Below are 15,990 nucleotides of genomic sequence, written 5' to 3'. Positions count from 1 at the left end.
CTAGACACTCTAATAAAAATCTCCATGCCGCCATTTTAAGTGGGTGGGCCAATTAAGGCCCGCCCAGTGTGACACACGGCCAGTAGTGCTCAGCACTGCCTGTGTGAGGTGGGGGGAGAAAGAGGGAGAGTCAGAGCCTGCGCTCTTTCATATTATTTACACGTCCCCTCATGTGACAGTGTCACATGAGCTGGGACATGCTTGTCAATTTAGCAGAATGTATTTATTTATTTATTTAATAAAACCTTCTGGAAATCTCATCCAGCCCATGCGAAGGCCGCATGGACTCTTCACCTGCCCACCAACCTTACGGTTGGAGAGGTAGCGTTGATAGCTACTTTAATTGGTTTTTTAATGGCCTTAATAAGCCGCTGACAGTTCGGCAGATGCGCAGCCGCCTGCAGCGCACCCGCCGAACATAATATCTAAATGATGTGCGCTGACATTGAGATGCATGTCCAACGTCACCATGTGTCACTTTACGCATTGGCATGGCAGGCCTGCCCCTGCACACCAACGTCAAAACTCTGGCCTTTATTTTTGTGAGAAATCCATTTTCAGCCATATTAATAAAACTCTGCTGGTTACTGCTCTTAAACGCATCAACATTCTTTTCAAATGCAAAGATAAAATAAACAATTTTGTTCTAATATACTTGCCAATTACTTGCCTGGTTCACGGAAGATTTTACTTTGTAATTATGAAAATAAGTTTGGGCAGAAGCTTGAACCATAACCTCATTTCAGAAAAATAGCACAATTTGTCAATAGATTCCCAATTGAACCTAAAGTAGAAATGCTAGCTTAACATCTTTTACCCTGGGCTACATCAATAAGCAGATAAAACTCTACTTAAAAAAAAAATCAGAGTGTAAAAATTGCAGGTGGAACAGCTTCAGTTATACTGCAAGCTGCGCCTTGCAAGCTGCACATGAGTGGCAGAATCCACTTTCTCAAACTTAAATATACTCAGTGCTAAGGACAGAATTCTCCGGTCGGCAAGTGTAAAATGACGCGCGGTGACATCAGGCGGGCATCCCAAAGTCACCGCGCGTCATTTAGATTCCCAGTTCGGCTGGCACGCCAAACTGTCAAAGGCCTATTAAGGCCATTTAAATAGTAATTAATTCAATTCGCTGAGCTGCCCGTCCAACCTTAAGGTTGTCGGGCAGGCGAAGAGCCCAGACGGCCTTCGCATTTTTCACGAAACCTCATCCATGGGCAGGGTGAAGTTTTATGAAGTGTTTAAAATCTAATAAAAATTTTAACATTGCTTCTTTGACATGTCCCAGCTCATGTGACAGTGTCACATGAAGGGACATGTTTTAAAAGTTTTTTCCACCTTTATTTAGATTAACACATGTCACCCTAATCTCCCTGAGGCACCTCTTTTGTGCGCATGTGCAAAAGAGCACAGGGAGCGACTCAGGGAATCCCCCAGCCCACACAGGGAACGACTCAGGGAATCCCCCAGCCCACGCAGGGAGCGACTCAGGGAATCCCCCAGCCCACGCAGGGAACGACTCAGGGAATCCCCCAGCCCACACAGGGAACAACTCAGGGAATCCCCCAGCCCACACAGGGAGCGACTCAGGGAATCCCCCAGCCCACACAGGGAGCGACTCAGGGAATCCCCCAGCCCACACAGGGAGCGACTCAGGGAATCCCCCAGCCCACACAGGGAGCGACTCAGGAATCCCCCAGCCCACACAGGGAGCGACTCAGGGAATCCCCCAGCCCACACAGGGAGCGACTCAGGGAATCCCCCAGCCCACACAGGGAGCGACTCAGGGAATCCCCCAGCCCACACAGGGAGCGACTCAGGGAATCCCCCAGCCCACACAGGGAACAACTCAGGGAATCCCCCAGCCCACACAGGGAACAACTCAGGGAATCCCCCAGCCCACACAGGGAGCGACTCAGGGAATCCCCCAGCCCACACAGGGAGCGACTCAGGGAATCCCCCAGCCCACACAGGGAGCGACTCAGGGAATCCCCCAGCCCACACAGGGAGCGACTCAGGGAATCCCCCAGCCCACACAGGGAGCGACTCAGGGAATCCCCCAGCCCACACAGGGAGCGACTCAGGGAATCCCCCAGCCCACACAGGGAGTGCTCAGCGCTTCCAGGCGAGCGTCATGCTGAGCGGGCCTTAATTGGCCTGCCCACGTAAAATGGCGGTGCGGCCCTGATCGAGGGTGCCGATCAGGTTTGCACTCGCCCCTGCCCACCCCGCACAACCTCCCCCCCGCAATGGGAGGAAAATTTTTCCCTAAGTTTATTTCCAAGGGAACCAAAGGGTTGCCTCAGCATATTATAAACAGACTCCACATAAGAGATCTGCATTCAGTCCTGAGTTATACTGCCACCCTCATATCAATGTGCACCTGAAACCACTTGCATTGAAGCCTAACTCTAACCCCCTTGTAATATATCATTGCTTCAAAGAGGAAGAAGCAAGAGAAGATTGGTTGCAATGCATCACGACAGAATACTATATTTCTCATATACCAGAATCTGGCCATCATATTCCTTTCTTTTTATGGGATCCTGAAAAGGATTAATATTGTGAGTGATTATTTATGTGTCATCATATTAATCTAAATATCTTTACAACTGAAGTGTAATAGCTATTACAGTCAATGCGGACAGATAGGTCTGAACAACGGGAACACAAACTCTCATTGATTGCACTTCATTCAATCATGCCAGATCATGTTAGTGCAATTCCGGTCTCAAAGTTACTTGGCACTAGATCACGTTACGTATTGTATCAACTGAAGTACAAGGAAGTATTGAATCAAGTAATGAATACACAAATTGGCACTGTTCAGTCACTGTAAAATCAGTGGTTCTGATAGTCTTATATGGTGGTGTCAATTAGTTCTCAAGTAATTCAATGGCCTTAGAAGTTCCTGAATTAACAACTTAATCATAATGATTTTATTACTGATTAGTACAGAGTAGCTAAAATTACCTACATTAGCTGGTTATTGGACCTATATGCATACATCTATGTAAATTAAAGTAGAGTACATATTTCTCTGTTAAGAATTGATGAGTTTTATTCTGAAAGCTAATAACTAGACCTCCAGATACCATTGGTATTCAGTGATACTTACAACATTGCGAACCTGGAACAGGTAAAGGCCTCTCCTCTTCTTGGAAAGCATACTAATTTCAAAAAAAAGGTACCATCAAACCTCAATATTAAAAGCCACACCAGCTTATTAACATTAATGTACTTAACTCCACCTACACAGTGTACTTTAAATGTTAAATTTCTGAAGGCCTTTCATAATGTGACATTTATTGTGATGACATGGGAGCTTCAGCATAATGGTTTCAGTGGCCCGGATTTTGCAGTCATCAAAAAGCAACTGTGCTCAGATAGTCACCTTGCTGATCTCTTCCCACAAGGTTTGAGGGCTTTGGAGCAGAAACTTGCTCCAATTTGGCATCTGATAAAGTGGTGCCTTCAATAAGGCACCTGTAAGTAGGGCAAGAAACAGCGAAGGCTCTTCAACCCAAGAGATTAAAGAACTCTCACTGCGACATGCAGTGTCAAAACCAGGAAATATAAAGTGTTAAATTTAAATTAGATTTAAATCAGAAAGTGAAATAAAGATTAGGAAATACAGAAATGAGACAGACAGGAAAAGCAAAATAAAATTTAAATCTCCAGCATTAATTAATTTCCAAAAGAATGAGACATCACACTTGTAAAATTAAATTTTCAGGGTCAGACAAGTTGTTTGGCAGCGATTATCACACCATCAAAAATTCACTTACTCCTGCGTGCACCAGCCCTACTTTGGCATGTTTAGTGGAGAATCAGTGAGCAAGTGCTCCAACTTCATGACATTGCATTGATTTCAATGCTGCATCTGTCAGCAAGGATCTGTTATAGCACACCTGTGCAGGAATATGCTGGCTCTGAAAGCAACCTACAGATTTCCGTGTTTAACTTCACTTGTGCGGGTGCTGTCCTATTTACTGTGTTATGGCGATCAGCACAGACGGCCACATTATTCCTATATGTAAAATCCAGGCTAACATCTGACGTAACAGTTCAATCCAAAAGAGAAATATTTACCTTTAGCTTTCAAAGTCTTGTCAAGAAGGCAACTTTAAGTACTTGGATTGCCAAAATGATGAGATGTTGTTTGCTCTTGACATTATGGTTGTTAATTAAATGTTCTGCCTTATGGTTTTAAAAGTCCAAATCTGGGGATACTGTTAAATCCAAAGGTTTAATTCTGATTATATTGCCTGGCAATACGAGTTTACCTATGGTATTGGGGGTAATTTTTAAAATCCAAACATCCAAAATTTAAAATGATCCAAATTTTGACCAATTTATTTCAGAAGTAGACAAGTTCCACAGCACTTCAATTTCAAGTGAATTATAAAACATATAGTGATCATATTTGTAAATTCAATTGCACTATATTTAACACTTACGTCATCATGATCCCTCATTGCATTCAGTTGCTCCAATTTTTTGGCCCAGTAACGTGCCTCTTCTTCTGGGATATCTGCAACGGAGAGGACAACTTTGAAGGAATATATTTGAAGCTTAAACTTCAAAATGTATATTTTTATAAATCACTATAAATCACTCAAACTATTCAACAATGTTAACAACAGATATTTTAATAGCTAATTGCACTATTTTGTCCAATGTGGCTCAAAATTCAACTATCTTATTAAATCCAACAATGAAATCAGATATAGTCAAATCTCATCAAAACAAAGTAGGTAAACAAAGCTTCTGGGTGTCACACAGCAACTTCACTGTGGTCAGTATAGGTTTTTAAACTAGCTGAATACTGGCTACGAAAAGCTGTTTTGCTTTCTCCCATGAAATTATGGTATATATATATATAGAATAGGGTTCAATTATTAATTTGACCACTTTGAATTACTTCATCCGTCAATACTTTTAAAGTGCTTGGTGGTTCCTCAATGGAGTTGTGATGAGAAAATGTGCAGTTCTAGTTCTTTGAGGTGTATTTCATTTTGTTCAGTTTTTCACATTCATTTTTAGTTCTATACAAATGCTATTTTGTATTAATAATAAACAAGAATAAAAGAAAAATATTGGAAAATTGTTAGTAGCTAATAAGTCCAGTTCAAGCTTGGTCTTCAGGTTTTTCTCATTTTGGCTACTAATCTTTTTCAGAGACAATGCAGCAAGGTGGCAGACAGTTAGGGGCTGGTACTGGAACCTAGTGAAGGGCAGGCTAGGTGGCACAGATGAAAGACTGTAGAGCTGAGCCTGGGGGCTGAGGTCAGGAGGGAGTGTGGCAGTTATGGCTTGAAGATGTCACATAGGATGGAGTGAGCAGAAATAGTGGGGACCTGCGAAGGTGTGGGCAACATTCGACTGGGGCCAGGGTTTGGGAGTGATCTGACACTTGATGCCACTCAAGGATAGAAAGCATTAACACCTGGCAACATGAGGTAGTGGGAAGAGTGGGCAGCACCGTCAGGTTTCGGAAGTAGTGAGAGGGGAGTAGGGACGGAAATCGGCAATATTTTAGGAAGAGAAGGTAGGTGACCTTGAAAAAGGACTAAATACCAAGTTTGAAGGTGAGCACAAAAGGTCACAAGTATGTTAATTAGGACCAAGAAATTATGCATGTACTCAAGTCCCAAAACTGGCAATAAGGGATATTGAGACAATCCAGGATCCCACAGTGTACTGGCACAGCAAGCTCAAATATAAAAGGCAAGCTCTAGAATAGAGTAAAAAGCAAGCCAAGGGCCAGAGATGGGGGCGGCAGGTCTTTGTGGGGGAAATTGTTGAAGTTAATTATAATATGGCACCTGCAGATTTTTGAATAAGTTTGGTAATTTGTTTCAGAATTGTTCACTTTTTGTGCAGTTTAAATATTAATCAGGAGCCAAAATGGCTACCAAAGAGTTTAAAACAAAATCAACAATTTGGCTGATTTTTCATTGGTAGCATGTAAGTGAATAGAAAATATTAGCAATTTTTAAAAATAAAACAATTATGTTTTTTGCTTAGCTTTTTTTTTAGCCAGTGGAACATCCAATCCCCATGGCCCACTATGGCCCATAGCAGTTTGAATTTTTTTTGGCAGAGGGATACTTCAATCAATCAGAACTTATTGTTCTACAAACATTTCCCAAATCATCCTGATGTATTTTGCTCTGTGGATGCATGCCAGGCCCAAAATTTTTAACTGATTGTATTTCTTCAGATTAATAAATTGACCAGCCATCATTTAACCAGACAAATATAACACTGTAATTTGAACAATCTGCAGCAAATTATACCAATCAATATGTAGTATTAATTCTAGCTTGTTTGTAAAACTCGATTTATATTTTATTTTATTTCCTGTTTAAAGTTAATGGGCAGGATTTTCCCGTCGGTGGCCCATTACGTAAAATGACGCTCGGCGATGTCGGGCGGAACTCCCGATGTCACCACGCCCCATTTAAATTTTCCGGTAGACGGGGGTGCAGCAAAATCAGCTGCGCGCCCGCCGACCTGTCAATGGCCAATTGAGGCCATCGACAGAGTCATTAAACTAATTAGTGGACCTGCCCGTCCAACCTTAAGGCTGGCAGGCAGGCCAGAAGCCCCGGCGGAAATTAGAAAAAGCATCAAACCTCATCACCGGCGGGATGAGGTTTCATGTAGGTTTTAAAAAATTTTAATAAAGTTTTTGTAAAAATTATGAACATGTCCCAACTCATGTGACAGTGTCACATGAGGGGACATGTTAGGGAAATTTTATTATTCTATTTTTAGCTTTTCTACATTTAGCCGATCTCCCTGAAGCAGCACTTAGCCTCAGGGAGATGAGCGCACTCTTTCATGCGCATGTGCAAAAGAGCGCACTCTCGATTTTGGGATTCGCCTGCACAGGGAGCGCATAATGCTTCTGTGCAGACGTCACACTGGGCGGGCCTTAATTGGTCCTCCCACCTAAAACGGAGCCGATCAGAACTACGCCTGTGCGTACCTGCCCTTCAACTTCGCCCCCAACGGGGGGGAAAATCCTGCCCAATGTAAAATAGCAAATACATGAAAAGGGTAATTCAGTTTTCTTTATACTATTAAAAACACAGTTACACTACATTCAACAAGGTTACATCGCATTCAACAAGGTATAACTTTTTCAATGTTCTTTTACAAAACGAACAGTGTAGAAGTGAAAGTTTCAATGGAAACATTGAAAATCCGGGTTATGCTCTTACTGAGCAATTCTGGACAGAACACAATCATCACTTCCCTTTCACATCACACACTCTCCACCAACTGCATGGTAAAATGTATTTCTCACTCGTTTTCAGCTTTAAAATGGTCCTAAATCTACTGTGTTTTATATACTTTTATTCTATTCCATCTTCAAATTAGTCCCAAAAAATTATTTTCTCAGATGAGCAGTTAAAAAAAAGAGTAATTCACACTTATTAAATTTTCTATTAATTAATCAATGTTAGTGAATTATGAGCATTCAAATGATGTTGCAATTCAGCCACATTAAATTGAGGAGAACATTCAGTACCTTACTGTATTTGCTATTCTGTGGAGTGCCTGACTACTTCCAAACCACAGCTGAATTGCTATATAGTTGAAGTGTGAATGCACAGATCAGTCAATTTTTTAAAAAATGGCCTCCACGTACAAATTTTATCTTCAGAATATCATTATGTTGAGACCAATGATGTTTCAGTTTGAACTCTGATGGGCTAATCCCCTCAACCCCCCAAAACCACCCTGCCCCAAAGTATTTTTTCCTCTTTAAAGTTATACAATTCCAGCTTGTATTATTGACTCGTAAAATAACTCTGTTTCTCTCTCTAATGATGCCGCCAGACCTGCTGAGTATTTCCAGCACTTTGGTTTTATTTCAGATTTCCAGAATCTGCAGTATTTTGCTTTAATATTATTGCATTATTGACAGACCAGATGTAATGGATTGGTCTCAAAAAACAGATATATTTCACAATGACAATTCTTGCTTTTTTTCTCATCAATGAACTAAAAGGATTGAAATATAGTACATAATGCAGAAAATTTAGCACCTACATAAAAATGTATTAATGATCAATTCTGCCCATAATAATCAGAGCAGTGCAGAGTCTTCAGTATGCTTTAATGATGACAGTGTGTTGTGCATGCATTATGCACATCAGCAGCAGAACTTAACATGGTGAAAGTGACATGGTTGACCAGTAGCAATTCTTCCTCATTTTGTTCTGAAAAATGGATTCTGAACTGCGCAGTTATTAATAGCTGTCAAAACTCTCCGGTATAACACTTTAATTGTATTCTGACATACAGCTTTAAGGAAATGAACTTTACAAGATTAGGATCAAATGTGGTAATACATTATGCAATAAAAGCAGCCCAAACAATGGGTACAGTGTTAATCTCACAGGGAGCTGGAAAGCAGTAGCACAGTGATGTGTTGCAATGGGTCTCTCTCTCTTTATGAAGGTGGAACACCAGGACTACATTCCAATTCGAAAAATAACACTGAACGCTTCTGTTCAAGGTAATGGAAATATTAACATTTTTCAACACATTATTAAAAATTCATTCCTATCCATTTGGGCAGAAATGCACAAAACTATGGATGGAATTTTCCACTCCAGTTGGCAGCGGGCGTGTTTGACAGTGTGAGTGGACAATATGGCAAGAAAGTCAAAAATTAGTTTTACACCATTGTGAAACCAGTTTGCGATTGTCTGCTCCACCCACCAATGGCGGAACATGCTCCCGCTGCCATATGTCGGAAACCTAATTTCAATACTTTGGCATCTCATTATAAGCCCTGCTCACCAGAATCATCTCCCCACGCTGATCATCCGGGCACGATGTGTTTCACTACTGTACATAAGCAAACATACAACTGGAGGGCTACACTTCATTTGGGACTTCAAGGTTTGTTTGCCTACCTTGCTTCAGGCAGCACACTCAGTCATCAGAGCCAGGCTTTGCAGGCAGCACCACGTCATTTTTAGGGGGGGACTCACGGACAGGTCTCTACCTACCAGACCAGCCGTAAGGAGGGGGTAGCTTTTTGATGGCTACAGGGCTAGGGCTTGCTTGGGGAAGGGGGAGAAGTGGCCTCAGGGAAGGGAAGAGGCTGCAGAGTGAGTACTGTACTGGGTACTGGACTGTACTATCCCAGAGTGTTTGGGGGCACACGTTGATCTGCGCAAGTGGCCTCAAGATGGTGAGGGCTAAGGAGACAGTCTCTAGAGGAGATTAGGCCAGGTGGAGATGTGAGGGTGTGTGAGAGAGTGAGTGATGATGTCCTTTGAGCTGGCAGTGAGTGAAATGGCCTTGTGAGTGATCAAGTTTAGAGTGATGTAATGGTTGCCTTACCCTGGCAGCACGGATGAGATCATTCATCCTCTTTCTGCATTGGACGGTCAACTTCTTCTGTGTAGCATTGGCACTGATCACCAGTGCCACCATTTCCCAAGTAGGGTGATGAGATTGCTGGACCTCCTGCGGCCAGAGTGGGGATGGAGGACATCATGCTAGGCCTCTGGAAGGCATTCCAGTGACAGGTCATTGAACGCTTCTTGGCTTTCAGGGCTATGTCTTCACTGGAACAATCCTGGGCTTTAAGCATTGAGAACCGTGTGCGCAGCTGCAGCTTAGATATGGCACCCGGAGTGAGCAAATGATGAGGTAATGGAATGGCGGGCGATTCAGTGGCTGTCCACTAATTTCCTGTGGCTGCATAATTAATGAGGCAGGAAGCAGACAATACAGCACAAAAAAAACACCCTTGCAGCCGGCAGGTAAAACGTCCTTTTTCACACCCGCTACCGCACTTTGTACAATTCTGGGATGATTCCGCCCCATGTCTTTTCTCAAAATTCTCCTAACATTAACCTTTTATTCTCCCTTCCTTGTAAACAGCCTACTTCCAGGGCATCAGAACTCTCATATTTTGCCAGTTCTAATGAAACGTCATCGACCTGTAATATGAGCTCTATTTCTCTCTCCACAGATGCTCCCTGACCATTGAGTATTTCCAGCATTTTCTGTTTTATTTCAGATTTCCATTATTGGATTCCTATGACGTGAGAAGAACTCCAACACTGTATATTCAAAACTCTATCCTTATTGATATTTTTAAAAATGGACTTTTTGCTGAACCAAAAAGATGGCTGCTACAAGTCACCTGACCACATGGATGGCCCTTGTTTGAGAGCTACCCCAGAAGTTACAAGAACAAAAGAATTCTTTCCTCAGCTTCTGGAATCTGACACCTCATTGTGCACACCCCTTGTAATCACAAAAGACCAGGAGACTTGGACTTCAGAACTAGTCATGCCTACAACACGGCTAACAGGCTCATAACACACCTGGGACTGACCAGGCCCATTTCAAAGGGGATGTCAGTTTCACCTGATAAGCCCACCTTACTAGTGGAGTCAGTGGGTCTGCCTAGACAATGGCTTCCCAGATACCAGACCCTCAACATTGATTTGAAGGCTGATAAAGTCCCAGACATTACTTGTTGAAAGAAATACCATCTAAGCCAATTCCAGACACTGGATAAACATTCCCTTTGAAGCCATTGTGGAGGAGGAAGGTCAAATGACTCAAGTGATCATTTTGAAATCCCTACATGCCTTTGAGAACTGAGAACTAGTCAGTCTGCTGTTTTAACATCCAACTGGGGAACCACCAAGAAATAGACCCTCCAGACAGAACAACCTCAAAACCTGTCTCTGCTGGAAGATTTCTTAAAATCACCTACAGAACTGACCCAGTTCCTGCATACTCCTTCATCTTGCAGTTAGCAACCACACTGAAAAGCAAATACTACAATTCTGGACTTCAGAACTGTGGTTCTGAACTCAAACTCCTACGCGAAAGAATTCCTCATTGGACTCTGACTTGGGACTCTGGAGATCAAGTGGACTAATATTCATTTCTGTGGCTCTTGTTCTATAAAACTCCTTTTTCCTATTACCCCATTACTGCATCTGTGTGTGCGCGTCTACGTGTGCGCATCTACGTGTGTACGTGTACGTGTGTGCATGTACGTGTGTGCGTGCAGTGGGACATTGTGAACACTCCTTCCCCTGGTGTTTTTGAATGTGAAAATAAACTAACCTCCTGAGTTAATCCTAACTCGAGTTTGCTGTGGGTTATTTGTAAATTGGATCACAAAAACTAAGGGATTGGGAAAACACCCCACCACCTATTTTTAAGAACTTATTCAAAATACTTCTGCTTACAGACAGGTGGGAAGAGGAAATCAGTGCAGTTTGTCTGTCTCTCTCCTGTTCGTGACACTAGCATTCTTTAACAAATAACAAAGCACAACCTTTCACAGAGCATGCATTTTAGTTAAACATATGCACAATAAATTTCAACCTGAACAGGCGATGTCTGGCTTCAACTCTGAATGAGGGAAACACCAGCCAATCTGGGCGCCTTTCTTGGAGACCTGCATGACCACATCCCCCTAAAGATCAAAAGGTAATGAGGGTGGGGGAGAAAGTCTATACAAACACTATTGTTTAATGGCCTTCAAGATGAAATGTTGTCCCAGGATGTACACCTCTATGAATATATATGACCCAGTGTACCACATGCAAGCACGAGGGCCAAGTTGGAGAAAGAAAATGTAATTTAGTTCATCAAACCTCTCTTTTCACAGATTGTGTACAATCAATATGTTGAACATTTTTAACCTTCTAAGTGAAAGTACTGTACAGCACACTAACCTGCAAAGGTTACCAGCACACACAAGGTATAATAATTTAATCTGGGGCAGAATATTGCCATCGGTGTGTTGGGGCGGGCCCGACACGCTGATGCGTAAAATGACGCACGATGATGTCGGGCGTGCGTCCTGACGTCATCGCGCGTCATTTCGATATTTTGTTTGGGCGGCGAGTGCCAAAGGCAGCTGCGCACACGCCAATCTATCAATGGCCTATTAAGGCCATTAAAAAAGCAATTAAGGTTGTTAACAACGCTGCCCATCCAACCTTAAGGTTGTCGGGCAGGCGAAAAGCCCAAGCAGCCTTTGTGTTTTTCAGGAAACCTCATCCATGGGCGGGATGAGGTTTCCTGAAGATTATATAAAATAAATAAATACATTTTCGTGACTTCACAAACATGTCCCAGCTCATGTGACACTGTCGCCTGAGGAGACATGTTTAAATAATTTTTTACTTTATTTATTTATTTCATTATTTAAAAACTTGAGGCAGCTCCGTGCCTCAGGGAGATTGCTGCGCTCTTTCGTGTGCATGCGTGAAAGAGTGCACGCCTCGACTTTCCCTCCTCCCCCCGCCCAGGTAGCGCTAAGCGCTACAGAACACGTATTACGCTGGGTGGGCCTTAATTGGCCTGCCACGTAAAATGGCGGCGTGCAGCCAATCGCGGGTGGCAATTGGCTCCACGCCCACTCCCGCCCAACCCACCCAACATGGGTAAGATTCAGCCCCTGGTACGCAGATGTGTGTAATTTCCCACTTTTGTTTAAAATCATTCTTAAAAACATTTTCTAAGCAGAATAACTGATTTATCATTGCTTCACAGCTGGTGACTCCAATTCTGGTGCTTATGTTTTTTATTAAGGTATCACACCGGTAACCATCCACATATCAAAATCTACAAAATATTGTGGATTTACTGTGTGTAACACTGAATTTATTGCACAATAAAACATCCCATAACCTAGAATTATACACAAGGGCAAAGACAGGATGACATATTGGTTGGCAAATAGTATACCCAACAGGATAGTGTGAAAAATTTCAAGGACTATGTCTGACAGACACGTATGTATGAGTCATCTCAGCTTCAGGACATCACTGCACAAGTTCCTCAGGGTAGTATCCTAGGCCCAACCATCTTCAGCTGCTTCATCAATGACCTTCCTTCCATCATAAGGTCAGAAGTGAGAATGTTCGTTGATGATTGCACAATGTTCAGCACCATTTGTGACTCCTCAAATACTGCAGCAGTCCATGTCCAAATGCAGCAAGACCTGGACAATATCCAGGTTTGGGCTGACAAGTGCCAAGTAACATTCGCGCCACACAAGTGTCAGCTAATGATCATTTCCAACAAGAGAGAATCAAACCATCGCCACTTGATGTTCAATGGCATTACCATCACTGAATCCCCCACTATCAACATCCTGGGGGTTACCATTGACCAGAAACTGAACTGGACTAGCCATATAAATACTGTGGCTACAAGAGCAGGTCAGAGGCTAGGAATCGTGTTACGAGTGACTCACCTCCTGACTCCCCAAAGCCTGTCCACCATCTACAAGGCACAACTCAGGAGTGTGATGAAATACTCCCCACTTGCCTGGATGAACTCCCACAACACTGAAGAAGCTGGACACCATCCAGGACAAAGCAGCCACCTGATTAGCACCACATCCACAAACATTCACACCCTCCACCACCAACGCACAGCAGCAGCAGTGTATACCATCTACAAGATGCACTGCAGGAATCCGCCAAGGCTCCTCAGACAGCACCTTCCAAACTCACGGCCACTACCACTTAGAAGGACAAGGGCAGCAGATCGATGGGAACATCACCACCTGGAAGTTCACCTCCAAGTCTCTCACCATCCTGACTTGGAAATATATCGCCGTTCCTTCACTGTCGCTGGATCAAAATCCTGGAATTCCCTTCCTAACAGCACTATGGGTGTACCGACACCACATGGACTGCAGCGGCTCAAGAAGGCAGCTGACCACCACCTTCTCAAGGGCAACTAGGGATGGGCAATAAATGCTGGCCCAGCCAGCGAAGCCCACATCCCATGAATGAATTAAAAAATGCAGGTGCACGATGAGGAAATCTTCAGAACTTGAGCTCAATCAAGGCTGATACTCCAGTCCAGTTTTGAAACACTGCTGATTGTGTGAGATGTTGTTATTTGCTTGAGATTTCAAATCAATCTTCCATTTACCTGTTCAGGTGGCATTATAAATTCATGATACTAATTGGAGGGGTGGAAGGGGGGGCTGGTGAGGGCAGGAAATACAACTAATACCGCTGGTGTCCAGAGAACATTTTTACGTTAAATCACAACTAAAAGTGGTTAATATAAAAAATACAATATGCTATTGTTGGCAGTTAGAGCAATCTGGCCACGGAGATGTTTATCCAATGAAGGAAGTTACATAGAGTAAAACGTTGTAAAAGTAGGAAACAAATGCAAAGTAGCAATGAAAGAAAGCACTTGATTTATTCAGTAAAATTATTAAATGCTTTTAAACAGACAGTAAAAGGATGAAAATCATGGTAAGAACTATCAAAAATTTTCATAATTTCCAACAATACAAAAATAACTCTGATAACAAAGGACACATTTGCAGAATTTTTTGTGGCTCAGTTTTAATAAGTAAACACCACTCTTTGACGTCCTGTGAACACTGTAATTATAAATGGACCCTAATGGAACTGGAAGAAAAATAGAACCCAAAGCTCAGCCGAAACCTACCAAGTGGTAACTCAAATCGAGTGTCCAACAAAATCCTGTGAAACGTTGGGTCTTTTGTTCCACAGATTTCATTGTCTGTCATTATAACCTCTGAGTCAAGAGTCAGCCATTCACCAGGTCCCTCCTTCAAAGAGAAAGAGGAAAGAAAGTGATTGATATAGAGCAAGATGAACAAATACAGAAAAGGAAGATATAGTTTAGTTTTGAATGAATGCAATATACAGTATTGAAGGTACAGAGCATATGGAGGAAGGATGGGTGTGCCTTTTTATTGACTATAAATGATTAGGTTAGTAGCATCCACTTATATTGTTCATAAACAAAAATAGCGGTACATTATATTAAAAATACAGGCAGCTGAGGATGCATTCCACCCTCAAAACACGCAAACCAGAATGAAAGAAATGGTTCCAATTCAATCACCAATACTATAAATACTTAGACAATCTTCTCTTTATGAAAACCCTTTAACATGTAACTGAAAATGCTCAATGCTCATCAAGAATCTTATGAAAAAATTACATTCAACTTCTAAACCTGGTTAATTTACTTCTTTCTTTATAAAGAAGTATTGTATACCATCATCACAACAAGTGCACTAAATATCTCAAATAAACAAGTAATCATTTCCTTAAAAATATAATTACTGCTCAAATTCAGACTTTTGCTATGGTCTTAAATCTTCAGATTAATATTGATATTATTATGTGTAATTTATTTTTTTAAATTTTAGCAAGTAATTCTGATTCATTTAAAAAAATAAATGATCTGGACACAAAAATACAAGGTAAAGGTGCCACTCCACGCAGCAGTACAAAAAGATGGATTCTTAGCAACAGAGACTGAGAGATAGAAAAGACAACAGTAACTTGGGGCAGCATTTTCCCCTCGTTGGGTGGGCACGGAGAGCAGGCCCGGGAACGGCCGTGAGACAGGCCGCTGCCCAAGTTTAGGCTCCGACCACGATTTCACGCTGGTTGGCCAATTAACGGGCAGCCGGCATGAAACGTGCGCTAAGAGCCCCAGCTCTACCGGGGTGGGGGGGGTGGGAGGAGCACTAATGCTGAAGTCTGTGAATGCGCAGGGGAGCGTGAGCTGAAAGCTCCCTGAAGGCACAGAGCTGCCTTAGAAAGCTGAAGCGTTTTAAAATGAAAATTAAACATTTTACAAATGATATAAACATGTCCCCACATGCGACTGAGTCACATGAAGAGGAAGATGTTAAAAAAATGTTACTGTTTTTTTAATAACCATTGGAAACCTCACCCCGCCGTGGACGAGGCTTCGTAAAAAATGCAAAGGCCACTTGGTTTATTCGCCCGCCAACCGAACGGTTGAGTGGGCAGCGAAAAATACAAGTTAATTACTTGTTTAAGGGCCTTAATAGGCGAGAGGCAGCAGCGCGCCTGCCAACCGAAAGATCGTGAGAGTGCGCGATGACGTTGGGGTGCTCGCCCAGCGCCATCGCGCACTGTTTCACTCCCGTTCGGGTTG

At 42.5% G+C, this 15,990-nt stretch overlaps 1 protein-coding gene across 1 annotated transcript in view; it reads right to left on the bottom strand.

The window, feature by feature from the left end:
- LOC144688872 (protein unc-13 homolog A-like) overlaps positions 1 to 15,990 on the bottom strand; it is a 425,192-nt gene that overhangs the window by 250,115 nt on the left and 159,087 nt on the right. The window contains exons 5-7 of the mRNA XM_078555875.1: positions 14,497 to 14,620; positions 4,464 to 4,537; positions 3,122 to 3,173 (exon numbers count right to left, since the gene is read on the bottom strand). Coding sequence (XP_078412001.1) covers positions 3,122 to 3,173; positions 4,464 to 4,537; positions 14,497 to 14,620 — 250 coding nt within the window. The remainder of the gene's footprint in view (positions 1 to 3,121; positions 3,174 to 4,463; positions 4,538 to 14,496; positions 14,621 to 15,990) is intronic.

Source organism: Cetorhinus maximus, chromosome 13, assembly GCF_964194155.1.
Source record: "Cetorhinus maximus chromosome 13, sCetMax3.hap1.1, whole genome shotgun sequence".
NCBI lineage: Eukaryota > Metazoa > Chordata > Chondrichthyes > Lamniformes > Cetorhinidae > Cetorhinus > Cetorhinus maximus.
The sequence above is the reverse complement of the archived record's forward strand: the minus strand, read 5'-3'. Positions and strand labels throughout refer to the sequence as shown.